This window comes from Neolamprologus brichardi, chromosome 16 (assembly GCF_056152115.1).
Source record: "Neolamprologus brichardi isolate AB-2024 chromosome 16, ASM5615211v1, whole genome shotgun sequence".
Classification (NCBI taxonomy): domain Eukaryota; kingdom Metazoa; phylum Chordata; class Actinopteri; order Cichliformes; family Cichlidae; genus Neolamprologus; species Neolamprologus brichardi.
Genome location: NC_142119.1, coordinates 6457918 through 6485585, shown reverse-complemented (window position 1 = coordinate 6485585; position 27668 = coordinate 6457918). Strand labels below are relative to the sequence as shown.

General features: G+C 38.5%; 1 protein-coding gene across 1 annotated transcript in view; it reads left to right on the top strand.

The window, feature by feature from the left end:
- Positions 1 to 27668, top strand: part of pth2ra (parathyroid hormone 2 receptor a) — a 69463-nt gene that overhangs the window by 8222 nt on the left and 33573 nt on the right. Inside the window, exons 3-9 of the mRNA XM_087829656.1 lie at positions 2180 to 2290; positions 2943 to 3067; positions 6624 to 6721; positions 12738 to 12921; positions 16768 to 16921; positions 23353 to 23413; positions 25113 to 25179. Coding sequence (XP_087685782.1) covers positions 2180 to 2290; positions 2943 to 3067; positions 6624 to 6721; positions 12738 to 12921; positions 16768 to 16921; positions 23353 to 23413; positions 25113 to 25179 — 800 coding nt within the window. The remainder of the gene's footprint in view (positions 1 to 2179; positions 2291 to 2942; positions 3068 to 6623; positions 6722 to 12737; positions 12922 to 16767; positions 16922 to 23352; positions 23414 to 25112; positions 25180 to 27668) is intronic.

The window sequence follows — 27668 nt, the reverse complement described above, 5'->3', positions numbered from 1 at the left end:
TCAGATCTAAATAGCAATTAAACGTGTAAGTGGCTTTTAATGAAGGATGGTCAGTGAATCTGTTTTTTTTGGCTACTCGCTAAATAAACAAGTCACAGATTTTGTTTCCTGTTGAAAAGGTGTTTTGAAAAACTTGCCTGCTGAGGCAGTAATTAGATGTCATTAAAAAAACGAAAGCAAGAGTGAATAGTTTGAGTTGAATCCAGGCTCAGTCACTGTAATTGAAATTATACAGTAGGGCTGTGCGATATGACCAAAATCTCATATCCGATAGCGTAAAATGACACGATAGACGTTTTTATATCGTTATATATCGTTATATCGAACAGCCCTATTATACAGCTCAAAAATATTACAGGAACACTTAAATCACACATCAGGTGATGACGACTGCAAACCTCGACTCGTGTCTGTAATTTGATTAGAACAAAATGACACAACAGCAGTCAGTGGAAGCTGAAATCAACCCTTTGAGGTGTGGATTAAAAAACATCACACCAACGTTAAAAGTTTAGATGATCAAATGTTCATTTAATGGTTTTTTATCAGAGATTCTCGTCTATATTAAGATGATTTCTTGGCTGCACATTCCAATGTGGCTCTGTTGGATCGATTTACTACAGTGAACTCTTTTGACTTATTTATTAAGCACAAAGAGACAAAGAGAAAACAAAACAAATAAAACAATAAAACAGATGCACGAACACCACAAAACAAGGTTAGACACATAATTATCCGAATCTCTGTTTGGATAGGAAGGTCTTTATCTGCTTTTAAAGCCTTCTCTGAATTCATAACAAAAAGCATAGGGCAATGAGAAAACTCATTCTGGAGTGTCCAAGTCGTCACCACTGCAAAGGCCCGACTCTTTGTGGTGTCGGGCCTTTAAAACTGCTGTTTTAACCTCCTAGGACCTGGCATCCACATATATGGACATCACATTTTAGGTTGTCTAGACCAAAATACTAAATTTTGCTCTACAATGGCCTGATATCCACTTATGAGGACATTATACTGCCACTGTTCTATTGAAATTTAAAACGAATGTCCTCATATGTGGATCTCATTTTTCTCAAACAAAAATCAGGTAAAAAAACAAAACTCTTTTTTATTTGGGCTGATTGGGACCTGATGAATGTAAAAACAAAGAGAAATTAAAAATGCACACCATGAAAGAATTCGGGTCTTAGGAGATTAAAGGCACAGCAGTAATCTCTGCTCTGAAAACTAAAAAGGACCGGTGGGAAGAGGAGATCAATAATAAAAGCTCTGAGATCTACTGGGGAGAGCTAATTTTCATGTTTCATGAACCAGTTTGAGATGATTTCATCTTTGTGACACGGAGCGTTATCCAGCCATCAGGTGATGGAAACGCTGTGGATGTAAATGGACGGACCTGCTCAGCAACAACGCTCAGGTAGGCTGTGGGATTCAAACAGTGGGTCCAAATAAACATTCGCCACATCGTTTCACCACCAGCCTGAGCCGGTGACCTGGGATGGAGCCACACTTGTTTGTTTTTAAATTAAATCCTGAATCTGAATATCGCAGCAGAAATCGAGACAGTTTTCCAATCTTTTATTGTCTTGTTATGGCGACGCCAAATTATAACCCGTTTCCTGTTCTTAGCTGTCAGGAGCGGCCCTGGTGTGGTTTCTGCTTCAAGGTTCGGTGTATTATATTCAGAGACGCTTTTCTGCATACCTCAGGTGTGAATAGGGGCTATTTGAGTTCCTGTTGCCTTTCTGTCAGCTTGAATCAGTTTGGCCATTCTCCTGACATCTGCGAGACATTTGTGCAAGGGAACCTCTGCTCACTGGATGACAGATCTTTGTTGATCTGCTGGCATTTTCTGAGAAAAGCATCTCAAGGATTTACACAGTTTCTGAAATACTCCAACCAGCCAACAATCATGCCACATTCAAAGTCACTTAAATGCCCTTTCTTTGCTAAGGTTGTTGTGACCATGTCTACATGGCTAAATGATGTGCTGAGCTGACATCAATGAGCAGTTGAACAGGTGCACCTGTGAGTGTACAAGCCTATTCGCATCACAATGTAAATGGATATATATGATAGAAGTCCATATTCTTGGCATGTAAAACAAACAAGCACACATAGGAAAAACAGCCGGGTATCATATTGGTGACGTGTTGACTTCTTCATCTTCTCACTGCAGATGAGGTGTGCCCTCCAGACTGGGACGGTCTGATTTGTTGGCCCCACGGCTCCCCCGGGCTCATCACCAAGGTCCCCTGCCCATCGTACATCTATGACTTCAATCACCAAGGTTAACACTTTTCTTTTCCAGCACTGAATTAGAGCTTAACATGCTCAAACTGTTCAGCGAACATCTAATACAAGCATTTTCAGCACGACTCGTTATATTCGCAGGTAAAGCGTACAATCCGGAAAAGAGTTTTGAGGATTTTGAAGGTCTTGGACAAGATGAAAGTTTGCTTTTTGAGAAATTTCAATCTGATATGTTCTTCACAAACACCGAACCACAGAAAAGTGGAACATCATATTTGGTGGATAATTAGTGAAACTGTGTGGTCCTTACAGCAGGATTCTTGAATAATTTCAGCTTCATATTCAGGCCACAAAGAAAAAAAATTAAAGAATTAAAGTGGAACAAACTTTACACATCGAGCGTCAACATTAATGTTTTAAATTCAGTCATTAATAGTTTGATTTACATCCGTTCTTTCCCTGATGTGAAAGTCACAATAAATTGAAGGTAAAAAGGTTTTTAAAGGCATTAAAAATGATTTTTTCCCTTTTATATATGACATATATTGTGATTAATAATTTCAGATCACCTGTGTAAGAATAGATGTGTTTGGGCCATTTATGCATTAGTCACCTAAACCTTTTTAAAGGTGTTTTTGTTTGAGTGAAATAATTTTTTATTTTTTATTTTTAAAATGGGCATTTTGTAGGACATGCTTACAGGAAGTGTGACATCAACGGTTCCTGGGTCTTTATGGAGCACTGGAACAAAACATGGACCAATTACTCAGAGTGTTTACGCTTTCTCCAGCCCTTCAGTGACGAAGATGGGAGAGTAAGTATCGCTATAAAATATTAAAGTTGCAGCTGTATTTGTGAAATATGTTTTCCATTGTGAGTATACAGTAAAAGTCTCCAGCTACCCCTCATTTCTGTACATTTTGCTTTCAAGCAGCCAGACTTTCCCTTAACTTAAGCCTGACGACCTTTCCCGCGTGCATACTGCACGATCACACCACTGCACCACCCTTTTCCCTATTATTAAGGAACTCAACACTGGCTTTGAATCATTCAAACAAAACAAAAAAGTCCTAAATCAAGAGATGAAGCAACTAGATGTGTCTAAAACAGACAAGAGACAACAAAGAACCAAATTTAAATTGTATCTTTTGGCACTTTATTACAAGCAGCCTATTGCAAAGACACATTTCTTCCTGTTTCTTTAGCTGAAACCATGAAAAATGCCAACGATAACACAGTTTGACAGGCATGAAATAGTATTTTTACACCAACACGCTGCTATCAGCTGAAAACTTGGCATTGTTGCCTCTTAAAAATTTTAAGGACACTAGACAAGTGGAGAACAAAAGAAGAAGTGACAGGGCTAAAAACAATCCACTGCAGATGAACAGTGTCTGATAGCCACACAGACCCGACGCAGGAGCTGAGAGATGCACCTGAACCTTCAGCTGATCCACCCGCTGTTCACCGAAGCCTCATCAGAAATGGCTGTGAAGAAGTCATTTTTAAAGAAGGGAATCGGGAGAAACGGCTGATGTGTGCTAGACAAGAGACAACTGGGCTGGAAGTCAGTGATGAATCTAAATTTGAAATTTTTGGTTCAGATCTTCATCAGTTTGTCTGTAGGAGGTCTGGGGAGGTACACTGAGTATCTACACTTGTCTGTAACACTTTCTGATGGGTTGGAGCTGGATTTCAGCCAGTGTTGCTGGAGAGCTTGTTAAAACGACTGAAATTATGAACGCAGAAAAGTACCAGTAGATTTAGATCTACAGTGTAATCCTATCTGGAAAGCATCTGATTTCAGCATTCAGGCTGTGCAGAAGAAAAAAGCAGCCATACAATTTCTTTGACTTTTAAGCTCTTTCAAAATGTACAAACTGTGCTTTCACCTCACATACTGTTTCCATGTTTCAATAAATTGCTGCCATATCTTCCATTTTCCTATCTAAATGTAAATAAACGAGGGGTGAATCAAGCCTCGCGCAGTGTTGCACACAGGTCAATAAACATACATAGAGCAGACCTCTGTGAATAAGTCTGGATGTTCTCTGAAACATCTGCTGCCCTGTCTGCTCCATCTTACACAAACATCTGTTTTGTGGTGCAGAGCTTCATATTCTTACCTCGAGTGTCTAACAGCCAAACAGCTCCTCATCCTCTGAAGCTCACGTTCTCACCCTTTTTTCCTTTTTCCTTGTTATCCTTTAACACAGCTTTCAGGCTCTCATCACAGGCTGCATATTTATGAGTTGTTAGCTGTTCATTATGTGTTCCTTCTCAGGTTGTAGAAGAAAAATGATTAAAGGAAATCGGAAATACTGCTAACTTTTGTACAGCAGGATTATGACAGTCTTATTTTCTACTCAGTAATCAGCTCCAAAAAGCATTTCTTAAAATACAAAGCAGACATTTGGTAAAGAAACCAAACAAAGTGTACTCAGAAGCCGGTGACTAATCATATAGCATAATTATTTCAGGACAAATAAGAACACTGTGCTCCAAGCAACCAAAAAATAAATAAAATTTAAAAACATGTAATCATGCAGACAGTCTGCATCTCTTGAAGATCAAACATATTACTCAATAAAGCCTAGCATCCGCCATAGTGATTAGTGTGCTGTTTGGTATGATTCACTATGAAAATATCAATTTCAACTGCAGATTTTGATATTTTAGCCATTTGAAGGCAGAAAAGGATACAAAATCTCAATAATTGGAGAAATTTTCATCTCTCCATCCGTTTGTTTACAGCCATTTAAATTCTCATATTTCATCTAAAAGTTACTTTCAGTTACTTTTCCCCTTTCCTTGTTTTACCTGCTTCACATATATGATGTTATTCAATTCAATTTTATTTATACAGCGCGAAATCACAGCGACAGTCGCCTCAAGGCACTTTATATTGTAAGGTAGAGCCTACAATAATACATACAGAGACAAACCCAACAGTCATATGACCCCCTATGAGCAAGCACTTTGGCGACAGTGGGAAGGAAAAACTCCCTTTTAACAGGAAGAAACCTCCAGCAGAACCAGGCTCAGGGAGGGGCGGGGCCATCTGCTGCGACCGGGTGGGGTGAGAGAAGGAAGACAGGATAAAGACATGCTGTGGAAGACAGACAGAGATTAATAATAAATGGATTATCCAACCTGAGACTACATAAGTGACATTAATATGCCTTCATGTCACCTTTTAAAGCAGCTTTTGTAAGTGTATTCACACAGCAGACAGAGAAATGGAGCATCATTAGTATTTGGACTTGGTACCATGTGTTTTTTTGGTCTTTGTGTGCGTCTCTAACAGCTCCAGGGGGAAATGTTTGACTTTTTAGCTGCTAACTGCTGCTGTGTTCACCGGCTAATTGCCAGCTTTGGATGCCTCATGTCAGGAGTGGGTGTACTGTAGTAGGAAACAAAAAGTAGTCGACGTGCTGCTGCGGAGACTCTTTACTGAGACACTCGAGTTTGGAGGAGTGACAAATTGCAGCCGAGTGATAACAGATAACAAGCTTCCATTCAGTGTTGAATTATATAAAGTTGGGCTGTTTCCATGAAAACAATAAAAAAAATAGTAACTTTATATATAAAAAAGTTTGTCTCTCCAACCTGTTAAACGCTCTCCACAAACTTGCTTTAGATAGAAGAATCAAATCTACAATCCTCCGAGTCCTTCATCCAACTTGGCTCGATTGCAGCTTTTGTGAAATCACAACTGACTTTGAGCAACTGGTACAGCTTTTTAACAATAAGCCTAACATGTGCTTAATATCTCAAATTTAGTTTGAGGCATGTTTAACAAAAAGACTTCCGGGTCTGTCGCTTTAAAAATTATGGATCGGCTCAGCCTTAATTTCCCTCCATCATCATTTTTCTTTACAAAGAATTAAAATCTTGTCAAGAAAATTAATAATTCTCTTATAAAATTAGCCTTTTAATTTCACTCCACACAGCTTTTCATATTCAACCTATTCATCTAAGCAACCACACGACCCTGGGGATGTCATCTGCTCTGAAAATAAAACATTACCAGGAAGAGAGACTTATAGCCATCTTTTGTTTTTGGTATCAGCTGGATCTTCTGGCTGCTTTGAGCCTAACCACTCCTCGTAGAGATTACATTATCTTAGATTTCCAGGGGATGGATTTGCTGCTAAAACTCCTGAAGTAATTTCTACTCTATCAAAGATTAGGGATGTAATGCTGACTCATTTTTCTGTTTTAATTAAACTCCATTTGTGATGGGCTTTCATGTTCTTATTGATGCTCCGTTTTTTTTCACCATACCATTGTGAGTCATGATTGTGTAAATTGTACCAGTCTTGTTCAGAAGTTGACTAAATAGGAAATGTCTCTCTTTCCTGTCACAGCAAGACTTCTTTGAGCGGCTGTACGTCATGTATACCATTGGCTATGCCGTGTCCTTCAGCTCTCTGCTAGTGGCCATCATGATCATTGGATACTTCCGGTAAGAGAGCAGTTTTTGTTTTTGCTTAAATCATAAACTGCAGTTTGTCAAATCTGAGCTTCTGCAGATAGAAAACACATCAGTGGAATGACAGAGGGAGCCGGACTCCTGCTGCTTCTGCACATCCTGCTTTGGATTCTGAAAATCAGCAGTGGCAGGAACTTAAAAATAACAGCAACATTTAATGCCTTACTGACTTGAACTTTACAGGTTATGAAAATTCCCCAGCAGCTGGGGATATTTATATTCTTGTGATGCCTCTGTCAGCTCCCTCGTCAGCTGGAATATTTGTGTCCTGTTGCCTCATGTATCGTTTCGAACCACATCTAGTGGATGCAGAGTTGAGTATACTTCAAATGGCAGAATGCTAATTAGTCAAATTTAGAGTGTGGTGTTTGGGGACGCTGCCGTCTCACACATCTGCATATAGAAATGTAAGATGTGCTCAAATAATGACTCATCTGTATGTCCACATGAGACAAGAAGAGATCATTTTATGTCCAGTGTTGACATTCAGCGGCAGTGCAGCAGTAGATGTAGCAAAACTGACCTTCAGGAGCCAAGATTTACCCTTAGCAATTATTTCAGAACCACAGCCACATTTTTGAACGTTTCGACAGTTGATGTAAAATTTTTACTTTGTTCTGTCGTATTGGAGGGTAGATATGAGTACCCAGAACGCAGCTTTCAGAGGCAGAATGGACAGAACAAAAATGTGAGCCGTGTCTGATCAAAGCCCAAAAATAACAAATCCAAAAGAGAACAGAGTCCAAAATGCAAAGTAACTAAAGCCAAGAAGAGCAGAGAGGGAAACATGCAGGGAGGCTGCAAGAAGACAAATACTATAAAAACACACAAGGAACAGGTGAGGGGGATTACACAGGCGAGCTCAATCATGATAAACACAAAGTGGAAGTAAAACTAATCAATCAAGGCCATGAAGGGAAATCAGGCTACAAAATAAAAGAGGAAATAGAAAACTACTAGACACAGATACTGAAACATTAAGAGGCACGGGCAAACAGAGAGGGCAAATGTATAAGCGTACGGAAATGAGACGGACGAACGACCAAGAATGAAAGACTGAAGGAACATAATGGAAAATTCTAAGACCGCTGCTTCTCCGTGTCAAGCTGACTGTGCCAAATGAAAGGCTCTGACATGCTGTCATATTCTGTCTCCATCTAATCTTTCAGAAATACCACGTGTTGATGTACGAGTTATCTTTTATTACATATCTTGTCTATATAAATATTCTAGGCTTGCAGTCCCTCTTGGTCAAAATGCAGGCTACTACATGTTGTTTGACCCCTTTGCAAAGGTAAATGAAACTCACAAAGACATCCTGTGTTCCTCAACAGGAACGGTGCAAGAAAAACTCAAAATAGGAACTGACACTTATTATAAACCAGGAATAAAAAACTGGACAATCATAAACCAACTAAAAACATGAAGAAATCAATCAGAAAATACCAGAAATATAAGAACATTCTAAACAATATACACAAGGACACAGGGAGCCATTCTTATCTGGCTATGAGGTTAGCATGCAAGTCACATCCTGTGTAGTGGTATGCAAACACATCCCTAATTACCAGATCCAAGGCTTCAAAACAAAGTTGTGCACACTTCCCCTCCAGTTCATCATTCCCTGCATCGCCATCTGCACAGAGGTTGGATCCTGGTAAGCAGTCAATACCATGCCAACTGTTGCATACAGCCTGGCTGGAAAGACTGAGAATTAGATTTTGGTGGGACTGAGTGTGAAAGGGGCAATCTCTCTGTTGTGTGTGTACTGTTGAAGTTGTAAATACACTGTGAACATCGACTTTTAAAAACCTTGTGCCTTCTTCTTGAAAAAGGGATCGGACCGATGGCTAGGTTTAACAAAATATTTGTCAGATTGACTTTGACCAGAACCCCAACATTTATCCATGACTGCTAAAGTTTTTTACATTTGTGATCCAAATAAAGAAAAATAAACGGCCTTGTAGATAAAACACAAATACGTAAGAAAGATGTCATCCAAAAGAAATTGTAAATGGTGGTTTTGTAGTAGTTTTAATTTGGATATGTTTCCAAGCTTCTTCTTTTTTTAAATTAATAAATTAATCTAGAAAAAGTTGCATTTTCTGCGAAAATGCAGTGTGAATGCCGTGTAGTGGAATCTGAAAACAGCAGAAGGAGAACTATCTGCTGAAAACACTTTGTAGAAACTGAAGTCTTTGCTGAAAACCGTTGTATTTGAAAGGGTACATTGATTGCAAGCAGAGAAGACATGTGACAACAGCCACGGATAGGATTTGAACCTGCACCACCAGGTCTCACGGCAGCTGCTCATCTCACTGAGCCAAACTAGTTCTTGTCCCAAAGACAGATATGGTGAGAGAAAAAATGTGCAGGGTCCCGAAGAAGCTGAATTGTGCTGAAAAGAGGTGAAGAAGAAGAACTGTATACTCAAAACAGGTGAAAAGGCTGAAATTCTGCTGAAAGAGCAGAAGAGGCTGAAACTGAATTGAAAAGAGCGGAACTTGAAGTTTCTGCTGAAAATAGGTGAAGAAACTGAAGTTGTTGCTGAAAACCGCTGAACAACCTGGAATTTGTGCTGAAAAGAGGTGAAAAAGCTGAAATTTCTGCTGAAAAGTGTTAAAGTGTTTACTGAAAAAAATGTTGCCATAAGTGGGATTCGAACCCTCCTGCTCTGAAAACGGCTGCCCATCTCACTGAGATAAAACACGGCTCAGCCCGGCAAGCTAACCTGGTGATCACACTGATAATGTGGTCCCGTTCATTAAAATGAGCCAAAAAATGACATAGAAAGCTTAATATTTCAAAAAGTATAAAAGTTATCAGCACCAAAAGATATAGCTGGCATTAGCAGAATGAGCAGAAGAGCTTAAAATTTGAATGGTGAAAATCGGATGAAAACTGAGGGAATAGTTAAGCGGCAAAGAAACGGAGTTTACAGAGAAACAGGATCTCAGTCACGGCATTCACACTATTAATGTTGAAATGTTGAAAGTGGTGCCAGTGGAGCTTTTCCTCATCTGGACCACATGAAGGACTTTTTCCTGCTGTGCTTCAGCACTCGGGGAATAAAAGTGGTTTGCTGAACATCTGTGGAAACCAGTAAAGGAATGGATACAGAATCTGATCTTCAAAATCACAATGGCCATCAAAGTTTTCAATGTCCATCACTGATTAGGGTAAATTAATTTTTTAACTGGTTCGATTTAAATTGATTAGTTCTAACAAATAACAGCTTCTGAATGATATTATTTTAAGTATCCTTGAAAAGACAACTGCAGAATCATGGGCTCCGTTATTTTTAGTATTTTTGAAGACAGGTTATATCCAAGCAACAGGAAGGTACCTCTAATGATCCGGTAACTGGAGACGGAGCGGCCAACCACATTTTTTAAGTCTCTGCAAATTATGTGACTTACTGTAACCGCTTGCTTCCTTACATAAGAGGATTCAAACAAGTGTAAAGAAATATTTTAAATTATGAAAATAAAAGCTTTGATGAAGATGAAAGCCTCGTTTCAGAGAGATGCAAGTAAACCGGAGGCGATCATTTCAAACTGCCTTTAATTTTGCAGTTCCACTGGCAGGGCTCTCGAGATTTATTATGACGTGTTACGGTAGGTGTAATAATCCCATCAACACTTCAAAAACCTTTTTGAAATCTCTGCCCACCTGAAATTGTATATCACACAAAAACCCACTTAACTGAAGACGGCATTTGTTAAGATTTAAAACCTGAGTGTAAGAACTGGTCATTTATGCAACACCAGTGTTACACGTTCCCATTTAGAAGCATCTCTCCTGCCTTCTGCATAAAAATAATCCAGAACAATGAGCTCTGTGCCACAACTGATGGGTATCCTGTGTGTAGGTAAACTTCCTCCTGATTTTAATACCACCATGTTTTGACTGGGTTGCTGGATTTGATTGCGAGAGATGAGAGCTGAAAGTTGAGTCAACATCCTCTTACTCTTCAAAAGTGCCCGACGTGATCAGAGATGCATGTTTAAAAAGGGAAACTTCAAACAGAGCACATTTTCTAGATCATTTGCAGCTGAAATTTCAAAGAGCCATCAAGGCTCCGTTTGACAAATACAGGCCTTAAATCCAGTATTTCTGACTTCTTAAAGTGCCGACAAATGATGAGAGATGATGAGATAGCCTTTATTTGTCAGTTGCAGGTCTTTTGCCCACAACCGAGATAACAGACCTTGCTGACCCTACATACAATACACAAACATCACATTGGGAGACAGGTCAGGCTAGGTAGCGAGGAAAAAAACATTGAAATGTGTAACACAAAAGGATAATACAGGAATGCACAGATATCAACACACCATAGCACAATAAACACAGACAGCAACATGGGAAAGAGTTCCAGTGTGTACATCTGATCTGGGACTGCTGCAATCTTCGACTGCGCCTCCAACTGACCCGATGTCCACATCAGAGGGGAGGTAAGCGTTGGAGGTGGTGTTGGATCCGGGGTAGGGAGGGTGATGCGTCAGTGAGTGCTTATCAGTATCAGTATATGTATGTGTGTGCGTGTCCATAGTTCAGCTGACACAGTGTCCTTCGCACTGCCAGGCTAAGTAAACAGTCTTCCAGCCAACCCAGGTGGCCTTGTAGGGAATGGGAAGGAACAGACTCAACACAGTCGTTATCAGGGTGTTTTGTTCAGCTCCGGCCTTGCAGCTGGCGCCGAGAGGGTATCCGCATGAAGTCCGCATGAATCTCTGATTCTGATTCTTTATCAGCCCTCAAAGCTCCCGCTGCTGTCTGCCTCAGTTTTTGTCTCTAGAGATAATGTAAACAATGTGTGTTAGAAAATGTAAAGCGCCCTTTAAAGAGCTGCAGTACATTAACCCTATGCAAGCCACAGTCAGCAGTGCTGAGCAGTGCAGTGTTTTCCAGAGTAGGAAAAAACAAAAACACACTGGGATTAATTGTTTTGAAGTATCAGAAACTTCAAGTCATGGCCTTTACATGCTGTTCAGGTCAGTTTTGATGTTTGACAGCAGTAAAAAACACACTTGGAAGGTTTCCAGCACCGCTTTGAATGCAGAGACGAGTCTGCAGTCATTATTTTTAACGTTTTGTGGTCTGAGTGATGATGATAAAATAATATTGCCATTTATAGATGGTAGTATATAGGAGTGAGGACAGTGTTTAACTGATGTAAGGGTTAAACATGGTTATATAATAAATTGTCATTTACACTTTCATTAAAATAAATAAATAAATACATAAATAAATAATGTTTGTATGGCTGTTGTGTTTTCATATTTGGGTAAAACAGGACAATGTTCATCAAAAAGTGTCTTAATACCAGCAACACTAATACTTAAATAGTAAATATTTGTTTGCAGTTCTTAATGCTCTCTGTGTTTACTGCAGCAAAACAGAACAGAGATATAGAAGTGCTGCGCTGGCTTTAACAGAGGCGTACTCTTATCCTTGCACAATTTTATAGCCAGAGACCCGTGCTTACAATGAGACAGTTTGAAAATCCTTGACAGTTTCTTTACCGGCCATACGGTGGAAGAACTCAGTACACCTGTTTGTCACGGTGCTCTGTACGTCCATGATTTACAGGGCAGGAATGTGCTGCATCGACAGTTTCACTCCTGACAGAAATAGACAGGATCACTGAGGATTCGTCCCCTCTGTCAGCTCTGTTTATCTACTATTCACCAGCTCCTCTTCCTGTTGAGGCTGAATGTTGCATAAAACTGGTGGATTATTTTCTGTTAAATGGAACACACATATACACATTCAACCCCTATAGCTGACGTTACAGAGATGACACAGGAGGGAAGAAGATCGTTTAAACTCTCCGGCTTTACTGGTGTTTGTGATCATGAGATCATGTTTTTATACTTTTTTGCATTTCTACTCAACAGTTCCACAAGGGTAGCCTTGGACCCATTTCATCATTTATGAGAAATGCTTTGCAGTTTTTATAACTTTGTCTTTGCTTGTGTGGCAGGCGTCTTCACTGCACCAGAAACTACATCCACATGCACCTCTTTGTTTCCTTCATGCTACGAGCAGTCAGCATCTTCATGAAGGACAAAGTTGTGTATTCCAGGGTGGGATTGCAGGACTTGGACTCTGCTCTGCTCGACAGCTTAAAAACTGTTAGCATATCATCACTGGACAAGTCGCAGTATGTAAGTACCATGCACATTAAATAAGATCCAAAGAGTGACTTTAATCAGGCTCATCAGGTGTCATTACACAACAAAGCCAGATTTTGTTTCTGTGTATTTCTAAGAATAATAGATTTTACTCACTGGACATTAATATATTTCAGATCTTAATGCATATATTATATATATAATATATATTATATGCATATAATTTCACAGGATGAATTTGCAGCATTTATTTTTTGAATTGAGCCTGATTTTTCAGATGCAAATAAAAAAAACAGTATTGATTGAATTAGCACACTAGGGTAAAATGAATCCAAGAGAAATGAGAAACTCAAACATCAGAAAGTGTGCCAAAGGAAGGAAAGCAGTGAAAACTGCTGAGGTGCTCGTAAACAAACAAGCTAACAAAAACAGACGGCGACACATGAATAAATATGCACACAGGGCTTATTGGCTGAAGATCAGGCGGAAACAATCATGAAATCACAAAGAAAATGACCTAATCTCATTGTCCACCCTCACACACTTGAATCATCATCCAGCTAAGTCTGTGAGGGCTTAGGGGTGTCCCACTGTCAATTTGTCCAGTGCGCGAGGACCCTTTGGTGGATATTTTGAGCCTCCATGCAAACTTTCTCCAAGTCCAAACGTCTGCAGAGTGGCCTGAGGGAATTACTCACACAACACAGTGCTGGGACATTAAACATGGGTTGCCTCAGAAGAAATCCAGTACAGGAAAAAAAAGTTAAGAACAGAAAATCTTTGGGGAAAGCAACCACCCCAAACTTTAAATAAAATCAGAAGAATTAAAAAAACGAGTAACATGTTATTTGACAATGTCAATGTCACGGCTGTGCAGCAGCCAGGATTTAGACCCCAGACAAGATTGAGCTAAAAAAACAAAACAAAAAAAAACAGCTTACTCACTACAGTTACAAATTATAGACCGAATCACCACTGAGAATAAAATAAGAACAAACTAAGAAGGAAAACACAAAGATGAAACAAAGAAACAAACAGAACTCGAGACCAAAAAACCCAAAACATTGAGCAAAAGTCCCACGATTCAAAGTGAGGTCCTTAACATGAGACAGGAAGTCTTTAAACGTGTTGATGTCAAAGCTCTGCTGCTGACCAATCAGGTGACATCACTGAAGTCAGCGAGGGTTTTGTGTTTTTTTATCACTGGGTTGATGTTTGAGACTGAACCAACCAGACAAAGGAAGCAGAACAAGACACTTTCAAAATAAAACACGACAAAGAGCACCACAGAGCACAGGTGGACACCATAACAACAAAATGAAAAATCCCCACAAAATAAGCATGAACTGAATGTCGCAGGATATGTGGATCTGAATATGAAGAAGCGGAACAGTACACAGTGAACACAACGATGGGATGTTTTTAGAGAGTTTTCTACGAAACAAAAACACAGAGAAATGTCTAATAAAATGGAGTCTGATCCAGTTATAACCCCGAGCAGCTTGACGTAGACAGTGACGCCAAAACGTCTAATGGTTTGACGGTACTGCAGATGCATTTAACCTGTGTGACATTCAGAGGATGGATTAACAATTCTATTTATTTATCCATTTATTTTTTTTGCTTGATCCCTCGTAGGTTAATTTGAATGTTGTAAACAGCTCTATTAGTCCTAATTATGATGTTAATAACAGGTGACTTGGGTGTTCATGTGTACCGATAATAACATGATGACATGAAACAGAACCGCTGGCTGTGTTACAGGTTTTTCTCTGTCCTTGAAAAGAAGGATGAGACATTGTTAAAGTGAAAAGATGAAAGGCTTTTGTCCCAATTTTTTTTTCTTCCTTTCTTTGAAGCCACATGAACACGTAAGCAACGCGAAATTCACTTTAGATTTGTTTGTTTATTCTGGGTTTTCTTCTATTTGTGTGTATTTAATTTGTGTAAGTCACCAGTTTTAGACTACATTATTATCCCAGTTACAGACCCCTTGTATTTGGTATTTAAATTTCATTTTTCTTGCTGTAGCAAACAAGAGCAGAGCTTGTTTTTCCTGTTTAAAATAAAGCTTAGAGTCTTGTAAGCAGCATTGTTAGTATTAATTATTCGGTTTGCACTTACTGTACCAGCTGATTTAGTTATTTAAATGTAATCATATTATTCAGAGGAGCAATTCCACCCTCACAAGCTTGTTAATTTAAATGATTAAATAAGGTGCTCTGGTAAGAAAACGGAAAGTTCCAGAAGGAAATACAACAAATGTTCATTGATGAGCAACATGTTTCAAGGTGAAACCTTTAGTTTGGAGTCCACTTACCTGTAGCTGGAGCATATTTGCTCCAGGAAACTGAGATCATACCTTGAATACTTGAAGGACTCAGCCTTTGAGTCTGAGACAGTCGGAATCACAACCTATACCATCACATACTGCCTGCGATGTATAATGAAGCATCTACTTGCATGAGTTCTGCGAGATTGTGTATATATATGGAAATGGGTGGAAACACATTCTCACCTTTGGCAGAACACTTCCACAGAAAATGTCCTATTTTCACATCCCAGACTGAAAATAAGAGGCAGTAACGTTTTAAGTGAGACTTCTCCTGCAATGCAGTCCTTTCCTGCTTTTTCCTTTAAACATTAATTCAGTGTGTGACTCTTCCCTGTGAGAAGGTTTCCCCACTGAATGTGAGAGCAGACTTCTAGTGTCAAACTATTCTCCACACAGTGGAGGTAAACAAATCATATATGTGGCACACTTAGGAGTTGTTTGGTCCCCGAGGCAATGCACAGGTTGGACTGTAGCAGGACTGAGTATGAAAGTCTAATGTGATTGGTACTCATGGCCATTGATCAGTAGTTGTTGATCAATGGTCAGGAGAATTTGCATATTAATGATGAAAGAACTGACCTCCCAGCCCATTGTTCCTTCAGTGGGCTGGTTTCAGTCATTTTGCAAATGTACTGTTTATAAGATTGAAACCTGCAGTCAGCTGAGACTGAAGACGTCACCTGGATGAGTGACGAAACGTTTCTCCCACTGAAAACATCCAGATGAACAGAATCAACTTTTGGAGATTTAATTTGTTGTGCACAAATTACCGGAGTTATTATATGTTTTGCATTAATTTTTAATTTTAAAGATTTGTTTTTAAGGAAACTATTTTTTACAGTTTTAGGACTGGGTTTGCACACTTCCCACAGTTTAAAAATGTTTTAATACTCAGAGTTAAACTGGGTGTCTAGAATACAATAATACGAGTTATTTTGGTTATTTTTGTCTCTTTTTTTGAGATGTCATTAATTTATTTTTCCCCACACTTTTGTTAACTTGAAAAACCTTGTAAGTTAAATTTTTAGTATTTAAATAGTCCTGTAATAAAAGGTTTGTGGCCACATTTCTTAATCTTTAAATCCAGGTGCTTTCAGTCCCACTACTTTAATCTATATAGTGTCAGTTCTATTGAAACAACTGAGTAGTGAGTTTAGCAGACAGATGAAAAATGACAAAGAAAACAATCCAGTTTACGTCTGAAAACCTTTACAGTATAAAATTTAGTGGGCATAGCCTGTACATGTCACTAATTTTGAAATCATACACAAAGAATGACATAGTTAGCAGAAGCTTATTGCTGCTTTACTCTGTTTATGTTCTAGTTAATAACATATTTGCCCATATTTGTGCAAATTTATACAGCAAGCTGCTTCTGATTGTAATGAGATCATTTCCTCTCTTATGATCACCTGTGGTGTTTGAATACTTTGAAGTACTGTGATCATCGCGTGTGTCAACACACAGACATGCAAAATAACTGCATAATAAGCTGCATAATGCTAGTTTCAAATAGGATCTGATAAAACTGTTAATGCTTTCAGATTGGCTGCAAGGTGACTGTGCTGCTCTTCATCTACTTTCTGGCTACCAATTACTACTGGATTCTGGTAGAAGGCCTTTACCTCCACAGTCTCATCTTCATGGCCTTCCGATCAGATTCCAAATACCTCTGGGGTTTGATACTCATCGGATGGGGTAAGCACTAAAAGATTACATTACACATAATGCAGTTATGAAGGAGGACAAAATGTGACTAAAGCATCAGTTCTGATTTACGTTTATGGCTTCATTGCAACTACAATATGACACCAAACAACGCTTAATGTTTTCCAACATGCTTCAGAGAAGAGACTCATTAATATAGTTTATGTTTGCTGTTTGGGGGAGTTTCCAAACCTTTCGAGCAGAGTTAAGTGAGTGATTAACAGAAGTCAATTTTATATCTGCAGTTTATTGTTGTTTTGATGGCAGTTGTGTAATTCATCACATCAAAAGCAGCAAAAAAGACTCTTGGAATAAAATTATGTTGTTTCATCTGAAACAGAACATATTTGTTTTGTGTTTTTGTTCAGGCTTTTGTTCTGTCCTTGCAAAGGAGTGTGTCACATTGTTAAGAAAAGTAGATGAAAGGGTTTTTTCCCCACGACAGATATTTCATTTCTTTCTTTGAAGCTGCATGAACACGTAAGCAAAGAGCATTCACATTACTGCTCTGGTTTTCTTTACTTGTAGTTACTTTAAGTCACTAATGTTGGACTACATCAGCTGTAATAAAATACTAAAATATAAAATAATAATAGACCTTTTATTGACTCCTCCATCAAACTGCGTTGAAAGTTCAAATGTGATCAAATGCAGCCCTGTGAAAACTATGTGCACCATTACTGGTTCTATAGAAATTAAGAGGTTGTGCACTAGCCAGGTGCTGCTAATCAGATGCACTTAATTGATTACTTGCATCTGCTTGCACCATCCTCTGCATAAGTAGACGTTTTGATAGCTTCAGACCAGCATTCCTCCCAGGAGTGGGTGTCGCAGCAAACTGTCTGCAAAGATCTACACCTCAGGCTCCACAGGCATCGGTTAGCATATGAAATGTCAAAGTTTGTGTCAGAATAATTAGAAAAAGAAGTGTGGCTTGTTTGGAAGGATTGCCAGGAGAAAAATATTTTCTTTCTAAAAAGAACATCGCAGCACATCTTAGGTTTGCAAAACCACATCTGAGCAAACCACAAAACTTCTGAAACAATGGCCACCAGACCAAAGAGACCAAAAAGGAGAAGACAGAGTTTGAGGTGTTTGTGCTGAAGTTCCAGCACTGGGTCAACCATAAACTCCTCTATATAAAAAAATATATAAAAAAAGCTGAAATAGAAAAGAAAGAAGGCGCTGCAGCGGTTCAGTCAAAAGTTCAGACCTGAAACTGTTTGAAATGCTGTGAAAGCACCAGAGAGATATAAACCTCAATGAACTGAAGCAGGGATGCAAAGTAGAGCAGGCCAGAATTCCTCCAACAATGTGAGAGAAAAATAAAATCATACAGAAAATGAATTCTTCTGTTACTGCTGCTAAAGGTGCTTCTATCATTTATCAGCATGGAGTCTACGGATCTCTTTACAGAACTCTGTGCTCCTAAAAAGATTAATATAGGCTTTCATTTTCATGTCTGTACGTTTACATCTCTCTGTTTGCTTTTTCAGCTGTTTATCCATGAACTATTAAAGCTTTTGTGAATTATTATATAATCTGCCTATAATCATGTAGCGAAATGTTTATAAATTTGAACTTCTGGTTCTTTGAGGAGGAGCTTTAACAAACATTTGGAAAATAATGGATTAACAGTTCAAGCAAAAATGTACAAACTTTATTGTTTTAAACATATTTTAAATCAGACATTTTAAAAAAAATTTCATTTGCTTTTTAAATCATTAAAGCACTATTTCTGTAAAATAAATAGCCTTTCTGCTCAAGTCTTTTAACTGAAATTTACTTTACAGACACGTTAAAACATTGTCAAAAAGTTACTGTAAAATTCCTCCATATACCAAATAATAATATTAAAATTTATGACTGAGGAACATAAAGGGCATGCGATGCATTTTCTTAAGCTGATTTGTATATTTGCATAATTTACAGCCATTCTTTGGCTTGTGGTTTGTCTTTTATGAATCCATGTGTTCATTCACAGGAGGGGATGAATCCACATAATGATGCAGCCACTCCCTGCCTTCTTTTGAACTAATTATTTTTTCAGCACACATTTTTGAGCTGCTTTGGCTTGACAGCATGACACCAGCAAGAGATAAGAGGGGGAAGCATTTCCCAGCAGGGTAAAACACTTTGCAGATATATCGGTTTGAGTTCACTATCAACCATTTTTAAGTCGTCTTATTGGTAAAGTTGCCCTAAACACAGACTTTTGGCACATTTTTAATTTGTCATGTTTTAGATGAAAGCCCAACGGTTCCTGTCACAATCCAGTGTTTTGTTTCCATCTGCAGTTACCATCAAGCACTCGCTGCAAAATATCTATAAGCCATTAGCTTTCCCAGTGAAGAAACTCTGTGACTAACACAAGATCATGATTACATCCCTGCTCTTTTCTCTGCTCCCACACTCCCTTTAAGCTCTGCCAACCTCTCTCTCTTTCTTCATTTTGTCTTTCGAGCTGCAGATAAGATACAGATATCATTTCAAATGTCTGGTCCGCAGAATATACATACTGATGGACGGGGACCACTTATCACCCGATTAAAGTTCCAGTGATTAATTATGCTAACAATATTGAAGCTGTTGCATTTAGAGAAGGGGGTATAGTGATGATAGAGGGAAGAGGTATTTCCTTTATGAGGAGCTGATCTCGGCCAATGACAGTCACAATCTTATCGCGTCTGTTTGTGAAGCCGCATGAACAGGAGACACCATCAGTAATTCCACATGCATCCAAATACAATTTAGAGCGTGTGACAGATTTGAGGAGTTGCTTAATGAGTCAAGTGGCAGTGGCAAAAGAATATATGCATTATAAATGCTGCTGCTAATGATGTCAGAGGAGGAAAAAATAGTTCTGTCACATTTAATTTCTCTTTTTGCAAAAGTGGATCTCACATCGTCGTCTTAGCTTCTCACACAGTGACAGTGTGGGTGGTTTCCTTTCCTGCCTCAGAGTAATATTTGCTAGTATCTGTGTCTCTCAGATAGTTATGGTCTCTGGTGGAGCAATTTAAAATATTATCATCCCACAGCATCAAAATGTGCAATTCTGTCACACATTTGACGTTGGGGCCTTGATGCAGTGGCAAGGTTTTGAGAAAAAAAGCAACGTTGGCTTTTTACATCAGCATTCACTCCGGTTAGCTTATGGGTAGGGTTGGGAACCCTGATGCTTATCTAATGAATCAGAGGGTCCTTTAAGGTCATGTTCAAATGGCTTCCAGTCTGGCTGTTTTTTAGTGGCTCACTGGAAGTCCCATTTTGTCAAATTGCACAGGTGCCTCTGCGATGTCCACTGGATCTCTGCCAGTGTGTCAGCACAGCAATCATTCAACACCTTTTTCACTTTGTGAAAGTGCATAAAGTTGCAAACCATCAGAAAAAATAAAATCCCTGTTTTGTGCGTGCAGAATGACAGCACTGTGGGTTGATGGCAGAAACCAGAGTTCAAATCTTTTACCCCACATGTGCTTTCTCAGGCATCGGATAGCATTTGGAGTAATTCACAGTGGAAAACTCTGAATGTGGGAATAAACAGGACACGTATGCTGCTGATTGCATTTCTGACCCAGTGCATTGCTTTCTGGGTTGGAAACTGGACTCTTTAATTGAAACTTGTTAAAAATTCAGAATCAGACATACATGGAGACTCAGATTTAATGACCAATTAAAGCTGCAAACAGCAACGAGAGGGCCCTCATGCCCTGCCACACGTCCAGGCCGGCTTCAGCCCACCCGTGCTGAGGTCGAACTGAGCTACGTCTCGGGCATACTGCGGTTGACTAGACTCACACGGACATGTGGCTGTTTTCAGTTTAGGAAGCTAATTGGGTGCTGCGTCACTTACTTACTGAACACCTTCTGTGCCCACTCTTTGTCAGTTGTCTAACCGTATATCACACTAATGTATATCAGGCGTGGAACAAACAATTTAAATTTCACGTAGATTAAATGATGATTATTACCTACTGTGTGACCTAATATTAGCATGTAGGCGTGTCCAATCCAGCACGTGAAGTTAGGGACAGACTGAACAAGGTGCGTCCTGTGATGAATAATTGAAATTTGTCATGCCACCATGACCTTTCATGAAAACTCAAAATCTTCGCAGTTTAATATCACGAAGGAGTTCAGTTTGCACTTTGTCAGATCACCATTGTTCATGTTGATCTGAGGAAATGTTTTGGAGGGGTTTGTTAAAGTACAAAGCACTAAATTCTTAAATTCAGTATGACTGTCTTCCTGCTGGCTTTGGGATTTGGCTCCAAGAGATTTTTTTCTACACCTTGAAATATTCCGTAAGGCTGCCAAATTTGAGACTCGTATATCAAGCGCACTATTTTGTTGCTTACAGTTTCACACTGAATTATCATCACTACCTGATGTTGATTTTGACCACTTTTGAGATGGATTTGGTCAACCTGGGAGGAGAAATACACAATAGTATAAATCATTGCATGTCCTGTTCCTGGCACTGTGACCGCTATTAAGTATTACAATTAGAATATGTTCAGGGGTAAATCCTTATCATACCTGAAAAGTTGGGTCGAGATTAGACAATGTGTGTGTAATGTAAGTTCAGCAGTTTAATAGTTTAAACTGACTGAATATGAGCTTTATTTGTTAAAATCTCTACGTGGAGTTTGAAAAAGCCATTTTCAGTTCAATATGGCAGACTTCCTGTTGGGTTTGGGAGGCCATAGACTTTGTTGTCTGTCTTTGCATGTTACACATATGTACCAAATTTCATTCATGTACCTCAAACTGTGTGTCCATAATACTTATTTATAACCTGCAAAGGTGGCATTTTGAAAACCCCAAACCAATAAACATGTAATTTTTTTTTTTCCAGAATCAGAATCAGAATACTTATACTAATATTAATCCCTAAGGAAATTATGTTTACCAGACCTGATGTGTGTGCTAAATTCTGTGATTTAGCTGTTGCATGTTTAGGCCTCCAAAAAGCTAATTCATTTGACGAATTAGTAAACAGAGCAGATACAATAGAGCATTTGGACTTTTAGTGCTCAGGCTCCAACTATGATAGTCAACATGCAGGACTGAAACAAGTTTGAGGACAGTAGTGAAACTGCAGACTTGCAAACATGCTTAAAGGGAGTGATTTTGAAATAGCACCCATTCAGATGCACAAGAACACTACAGTGAAGTGGTTCCGGTTATGTTACTGAATATTCCCTCTCAGCCACCTCGCCATGGTACGGTTTGACTCCAGTTGACATAAATGGTGCACTGCCCTGGGAATGTTGAAATGAACAACAATCATACTTCTAGTTTAAAACTGCTAAGCCATAGATGGAGACCCAGTTCTCAGCACCAGCTGCACAATAACCACCACGATACTTCATCTGAAGGTTTGAAAGAAGCTGATGTTTACTCTGTCCAAGTCGAAGACCGTGGTAAAATTGCCCTCTGCAAGCATTTTAAGGAGCGATCTTGAAGTAACAGCTGAGCATAAAGTGCTCCAGAGATTCACGGGAGGATGAAACTTTAAACCTTGTTTTCACTGAAGTCAAAGGAGTCCTTGTGGATTTATGACTAAACAACTGGCTTTAACACTCTGGGAATGAGAATGTGGAGTAACTTAATCTATAAAACCACTCTAAAGTTTAGGTTTAAACATATTACTCCCCAAAGGTACCAAATCTTAGTCGAATAGTTAATGCATTTACTCTTGTTTTTACACTGGTACATTTAAGTGTTTTTAAATGGTTTAGAAACTGTGGAGTGGAAGGGAAATCAATAACAACCCACACAGTTTGAACAAAGTAACGGTGCAGTTAGAAGTTTCTTTAGGAAGTCCCTGTATGTGTGTTTGTGTACTCATAAGAAAACACACAAAAGCTCTTTAGAGACAGAAGAATTACGCCTGACAGGAGAGGCTGAATGTGCTGCTCTGAGGAGCGAACGTGAAACTCGCCATGAATCAAAGCTGCTGGGTAGGAGGGCGTTATGTCATGAAGTGTGAATGTGTAATTAAGTGTGTCTGTATGTCACCAGAATGTGGGATTATTCTGATGTTTACATTCACGTCATGTTCTGTGTGTGATGCCTGCATTAGCTAACATGCCTGTGTCGGGTTTTATTTCTCCTACTTTGTGACCTTTGAGTAATGTGACCTTTTACAACACCAATACAACACCTTTCACCAGGATCCACTCTGTCGTGACTGAATGTTATTTTAAAATAACCATTTTACACTTTTGTCAATAAAGCAAACAGGCTGCTTTTAAATTGTAACGATCACCTCAGCTTGGTTCTCTTTCTGTATTGTGATGTGTCAGAGATACAGCGACAAACAATGTGAAGTGCAGTCTGGGAAATAAATCAGGTAAACAGCACATATGACATCACCTGCAAAACATCTCATTTTGCATTATGTCTAATTTCAGGTGTTCCAGCTATTTTTGTGGCAGTGTGGGCGATCGTCAGGGCAACAGTGGCAGATGCAAGGTAAGAGAGAGAGGACTCAGACTCCAACGAGATCATCCCTGTGAGGTGTAAGACGTCCTCCAACCGTCCCTCCAAAACCTAACCCTAACCCTGTGTTTTGTAAAAACTGTGTAAAAACTGTCTTCTGTGTTCAAAATGTAGATAATAGCCAGTCAGAAGGATAACCGTCTTTGTCTTCTGATTTCTTTAAGAAAATGATATAAAAACTATAATGACATATTGTGATACCACAGAGACTGTGTAAGCATTGGGCTCATCTCCTCTGATAGCTAAGACCTCACAGGGTTATAAAAACATCTGCCAAAAAAGTTTGGAAAAAATAAAACTTGGAAATGAATAAGAAGAGAGGCGGGATGTTGTAATCACTGCTTAATTGTGGTGACATTTGAATCAGTGAAATACAGGATTTGATATGCAAAGAATGCTTGATTTGGAGTGCTTGACACCAAATCAAGCACCTTCAGACGTTGCCAATGTTTGAAGTACACAAGGCAAAATCTGGATAATGAAAAGAGTTGTTAGAGAGTTAAACATGAGAGACCACAGGAATTATAAGTCAAAACGGGAACAACGAATGCAGGCAGTCGGTCAATATACTGGTTTGTGCAACATGACAATATTCACCACAAACTACTGCAAGAAATACAAGCTGACATTTTGGCATTTTAAAATCCTTAATCAAAATATTTAAATAATGTGATATGGCCTAAACTAGAATTGGGAAATTAAATTAAATCCGAAATAATAAAAACAACCCAAGATTTAAATTTTTTTTAAAAAATTTATAATCAAAAATGAAAAAACTAACATGTTCCTTTGAATTTAAAATGTGATAACAAGTTACATGGAAAATATCTAATTTTCCTTTGCTGTTCTTCTTCAGCAGTATCTAAAGTAGGTCACACCTCTGCCTGTTTCTGACTTTATTCCTTTACACCTTTTTATTTGCTCCGTGTGTCTAAAAGCATTGAGTGTAGAGCTTTGGACCCAAATGTAGGAAACCAGAGGCAGAGTTAAATAACAGAAACCTGCATTTAGGCCATAAATAAAGTCTAGAAACCAAGAGAAGTCACGGGAGACCACTGAGAGCACCACACAGGGAAACGGATGCTTCGACAAAGCACAAAGGGGATACAGGACTATTTATACACAAAGAGCTGATTAGACAACAAGAGACAAGTCGGAACAGGTTAGAAGAGCCAGGGGAAGACAGAGACAGGAAGTAAAACCAACCAAAGTAACCTGAAGGACGCACGAAACAAGAAAACAGGGAACAATAGAGGATGTGAATATTTAAAGAGAGGAACAGATGCAATAGCACGGAGGGACCTCAGGCTACTGTTATATGAAACAAAGACATAAACAATAACTGAAATTCCTCCGTACTTTAACTAAAAGGAAACAAAACTCAAAGATGGCACAGAAAATAAATCAGTGCCATGTTAAATCCAGAAAATATAACTTAAAGATGTGAAAACCTCCAAAAGAAGCTCATATTCAGTTATTATCACAGGACATTCAGATCCAAAATAATAGAAACTAGGATCATCACGCCATCACTGCAGTCTCGAGTATTTCAGAGTTTCTGTACACAGTTCCACTTCTCTACTCAGTCTGTTTTTCTGAATGACACCATCACCTTTTGCTTCTGCCTCGCTCACTGAGAATCTCCCTTCCTCTGCACCTGTGTCACCTGCAGGTGCTGGGAGTTGAGTGCTGGAAACATCAAATGGATCTACCAGGTTCCCATTTTAACAGCGATTGGGGTAAGAGTGCTATATTTGTTGCTGCCTATAAATGCAGCTTGAAAATTCACAAGGATGCACTTTTATAAAAAGGGGCAGTCCTCTATAATTACACTTCAGGCTTTTGCATTTCTTGCTTGCAACCTGAAAGGTTTGACGTTTCCTTCACTGAAAAAAAAAAGTTCTTTCAATTTACTTGATTTTATTGTGTACATCGGTCCTACATAATATGAATAAGTATGACTGACTTAATTTTCCACTTTCCCTCAAGTAATTAATGCTTGTCAAATCAAAGTATTTTATTTACATCAGATTACTTTAAAAAATCATGTTTGATGTACTAATATTAATCTATTATCATAATATCAATGTATTGCATAATGCCAATATATTTTAATGTTTAACACCAACTTATTTTTATTTGCCAGTGGTACGCAATGATATTATGTAATGTAAACACATTGCAATTATGTTCCTGCAACACAAATTATGGCTTTAAATCCTACTTAATTTTTTCAATTGAAATATTAACTGATCATTATTGACAAAAAAGGCAAAGACCGAGTGCTACTGAACAATTCACCTTTAAACTGTAACAGCAGTGAAAGCAGCAATTCTGCCATGAACAAGTCCAAAATCACATCCATATAAACTTGTTAACACATTTTTAAAGATAGCCTGCAGAAATAACTAAAAGAAAAAGTTAGTTTGAGAATATATTTGCAAATATTTCTCAAAAAACTGACCTTAGCAGCAAATAAAAGAAAGTGCTTATAGATGATCCTGTCATCTCTTACATATAACATTTGTATTAATTACATAATTGAAAATGTAAACTAAATTAAGACTACCTGAAAAAAAAGCAACACACTTTTATGAATAAACAGATTTACACAAATATAACTTGTGTATTATTTGACAACAGTTTCAGCTTCTGTACAAGTATTTACCTGTACAAGATTTCAACTAAGTTGAGCCTTAAATGACATTGTTACATAACTAATACCAAACACCTACATGAATTTTAATCTTCATTTTAAACATGTAAGCAGGACATTAAGGTTGACTTAGAACATATTGCTAAAAATCGTCTGTAAAAATTTCTTACAACATGATACCAAAAGGAAAAATCATCCTTCATTGCAGTCACATGAGGGGAAAGCAATAAAAACATAAGCAGTATAACGTTACTGAACACAAAATGAAAAACTGCAAAGAATTGCAGAAGTGCAGTCTTTGACTTCTCAATGAAACAGATGGTTTTTGAAAGCAAGAACTTTAGAGAGTTTAGCTCCATCCAGTTCCATGAAAACCTTCTGGAAAACGTCAAAGTTGTAGCAAAGGTCAGCAGGGTAGGCAAGGTTTAATGCATACATGAGTCCAAATAGCATTATCACAGCAAATGCTACATTATCCAAATTCTTCACCACCCTGATGCCTGCAAGGACAACTCTTGTTCATCTGCTGAAGCTTGCTCTTTAAGAAGATAAATTCAAACAGCGGTGTCTTCAACAGTCTCACTGATGGCACATTCTTCCATGCCCTGTAAAAAAGAAGCCATGTTAGTCATTTCCAAGTAAGTAATATGACACACTGTGGAAAGTCCAAAAAGAAAAAAGAAAACAAACAAACAAACACAAGTACATACCACATACTCCCAGATAAGCATGCCAGGGTCTTCACCCATGTAGATACACACTCCCTTGACACACTCAGCATCAACATCTTCACACTGGAATGAAATGTATGTAATTAGCATTCAGCCCTTGTCCTTCATTTAAGTTTTAATAGTGTACTTTACATAAATGTTTTTAAAGTAAAGGTGCACAAATTAATAATAGGTTTACTGGCAATTAACAATAAATTGACAAAGTGAAGGTTAAAAAAAACAAACAAGCAGATGTAAAAATACAAAATGAGAGAATTTATCATGGGAAAACATTTGAAATCTTCCACAATTATAAAGTTTCATCAAAAGAGGATCATGTTAAGTGAATGTTGAGGCTTTATCACTTACATTATCCATTTATGCCTCAATTCTTTTCAGTATTAGTCCAAGCTCTCCTCTTCTGTTGACCAACTTCACCAGGTTGTCCAAGTGGAGAGCCAGCTGAGCCAGGAACTTTGTTTGAGGGGGGATGGTGGCAATTCTCTTAAACTCAGCGTTGATCTGAAAACATGAGCACAGAGAAATGAGCTTCAAAGGTTTAATACCTGGAAGAAGGCTGCAATCACTTATGCTGAAGAAATGGGCTGTCAAATAACAACTGTGCCTTAACCATTTTAGGCTAATACCGCAAAAACACCGTGTATGAGGCAAACCTTACCTCATGGAAATCAAATAGAGCAGGCCATCTTGCCATGAAAGCCTCCACCATTGGTGCATCACGAACAACTTCATGTCTTCTGTATGAAAAAGTCTTTTCCATCTTGAGTTTCACCAACTCTGTTACTCTTTTTTATGTCCATGTGGTGGGCTTTGGCATGTCAATAGCTTTAAGAGTCCCTTT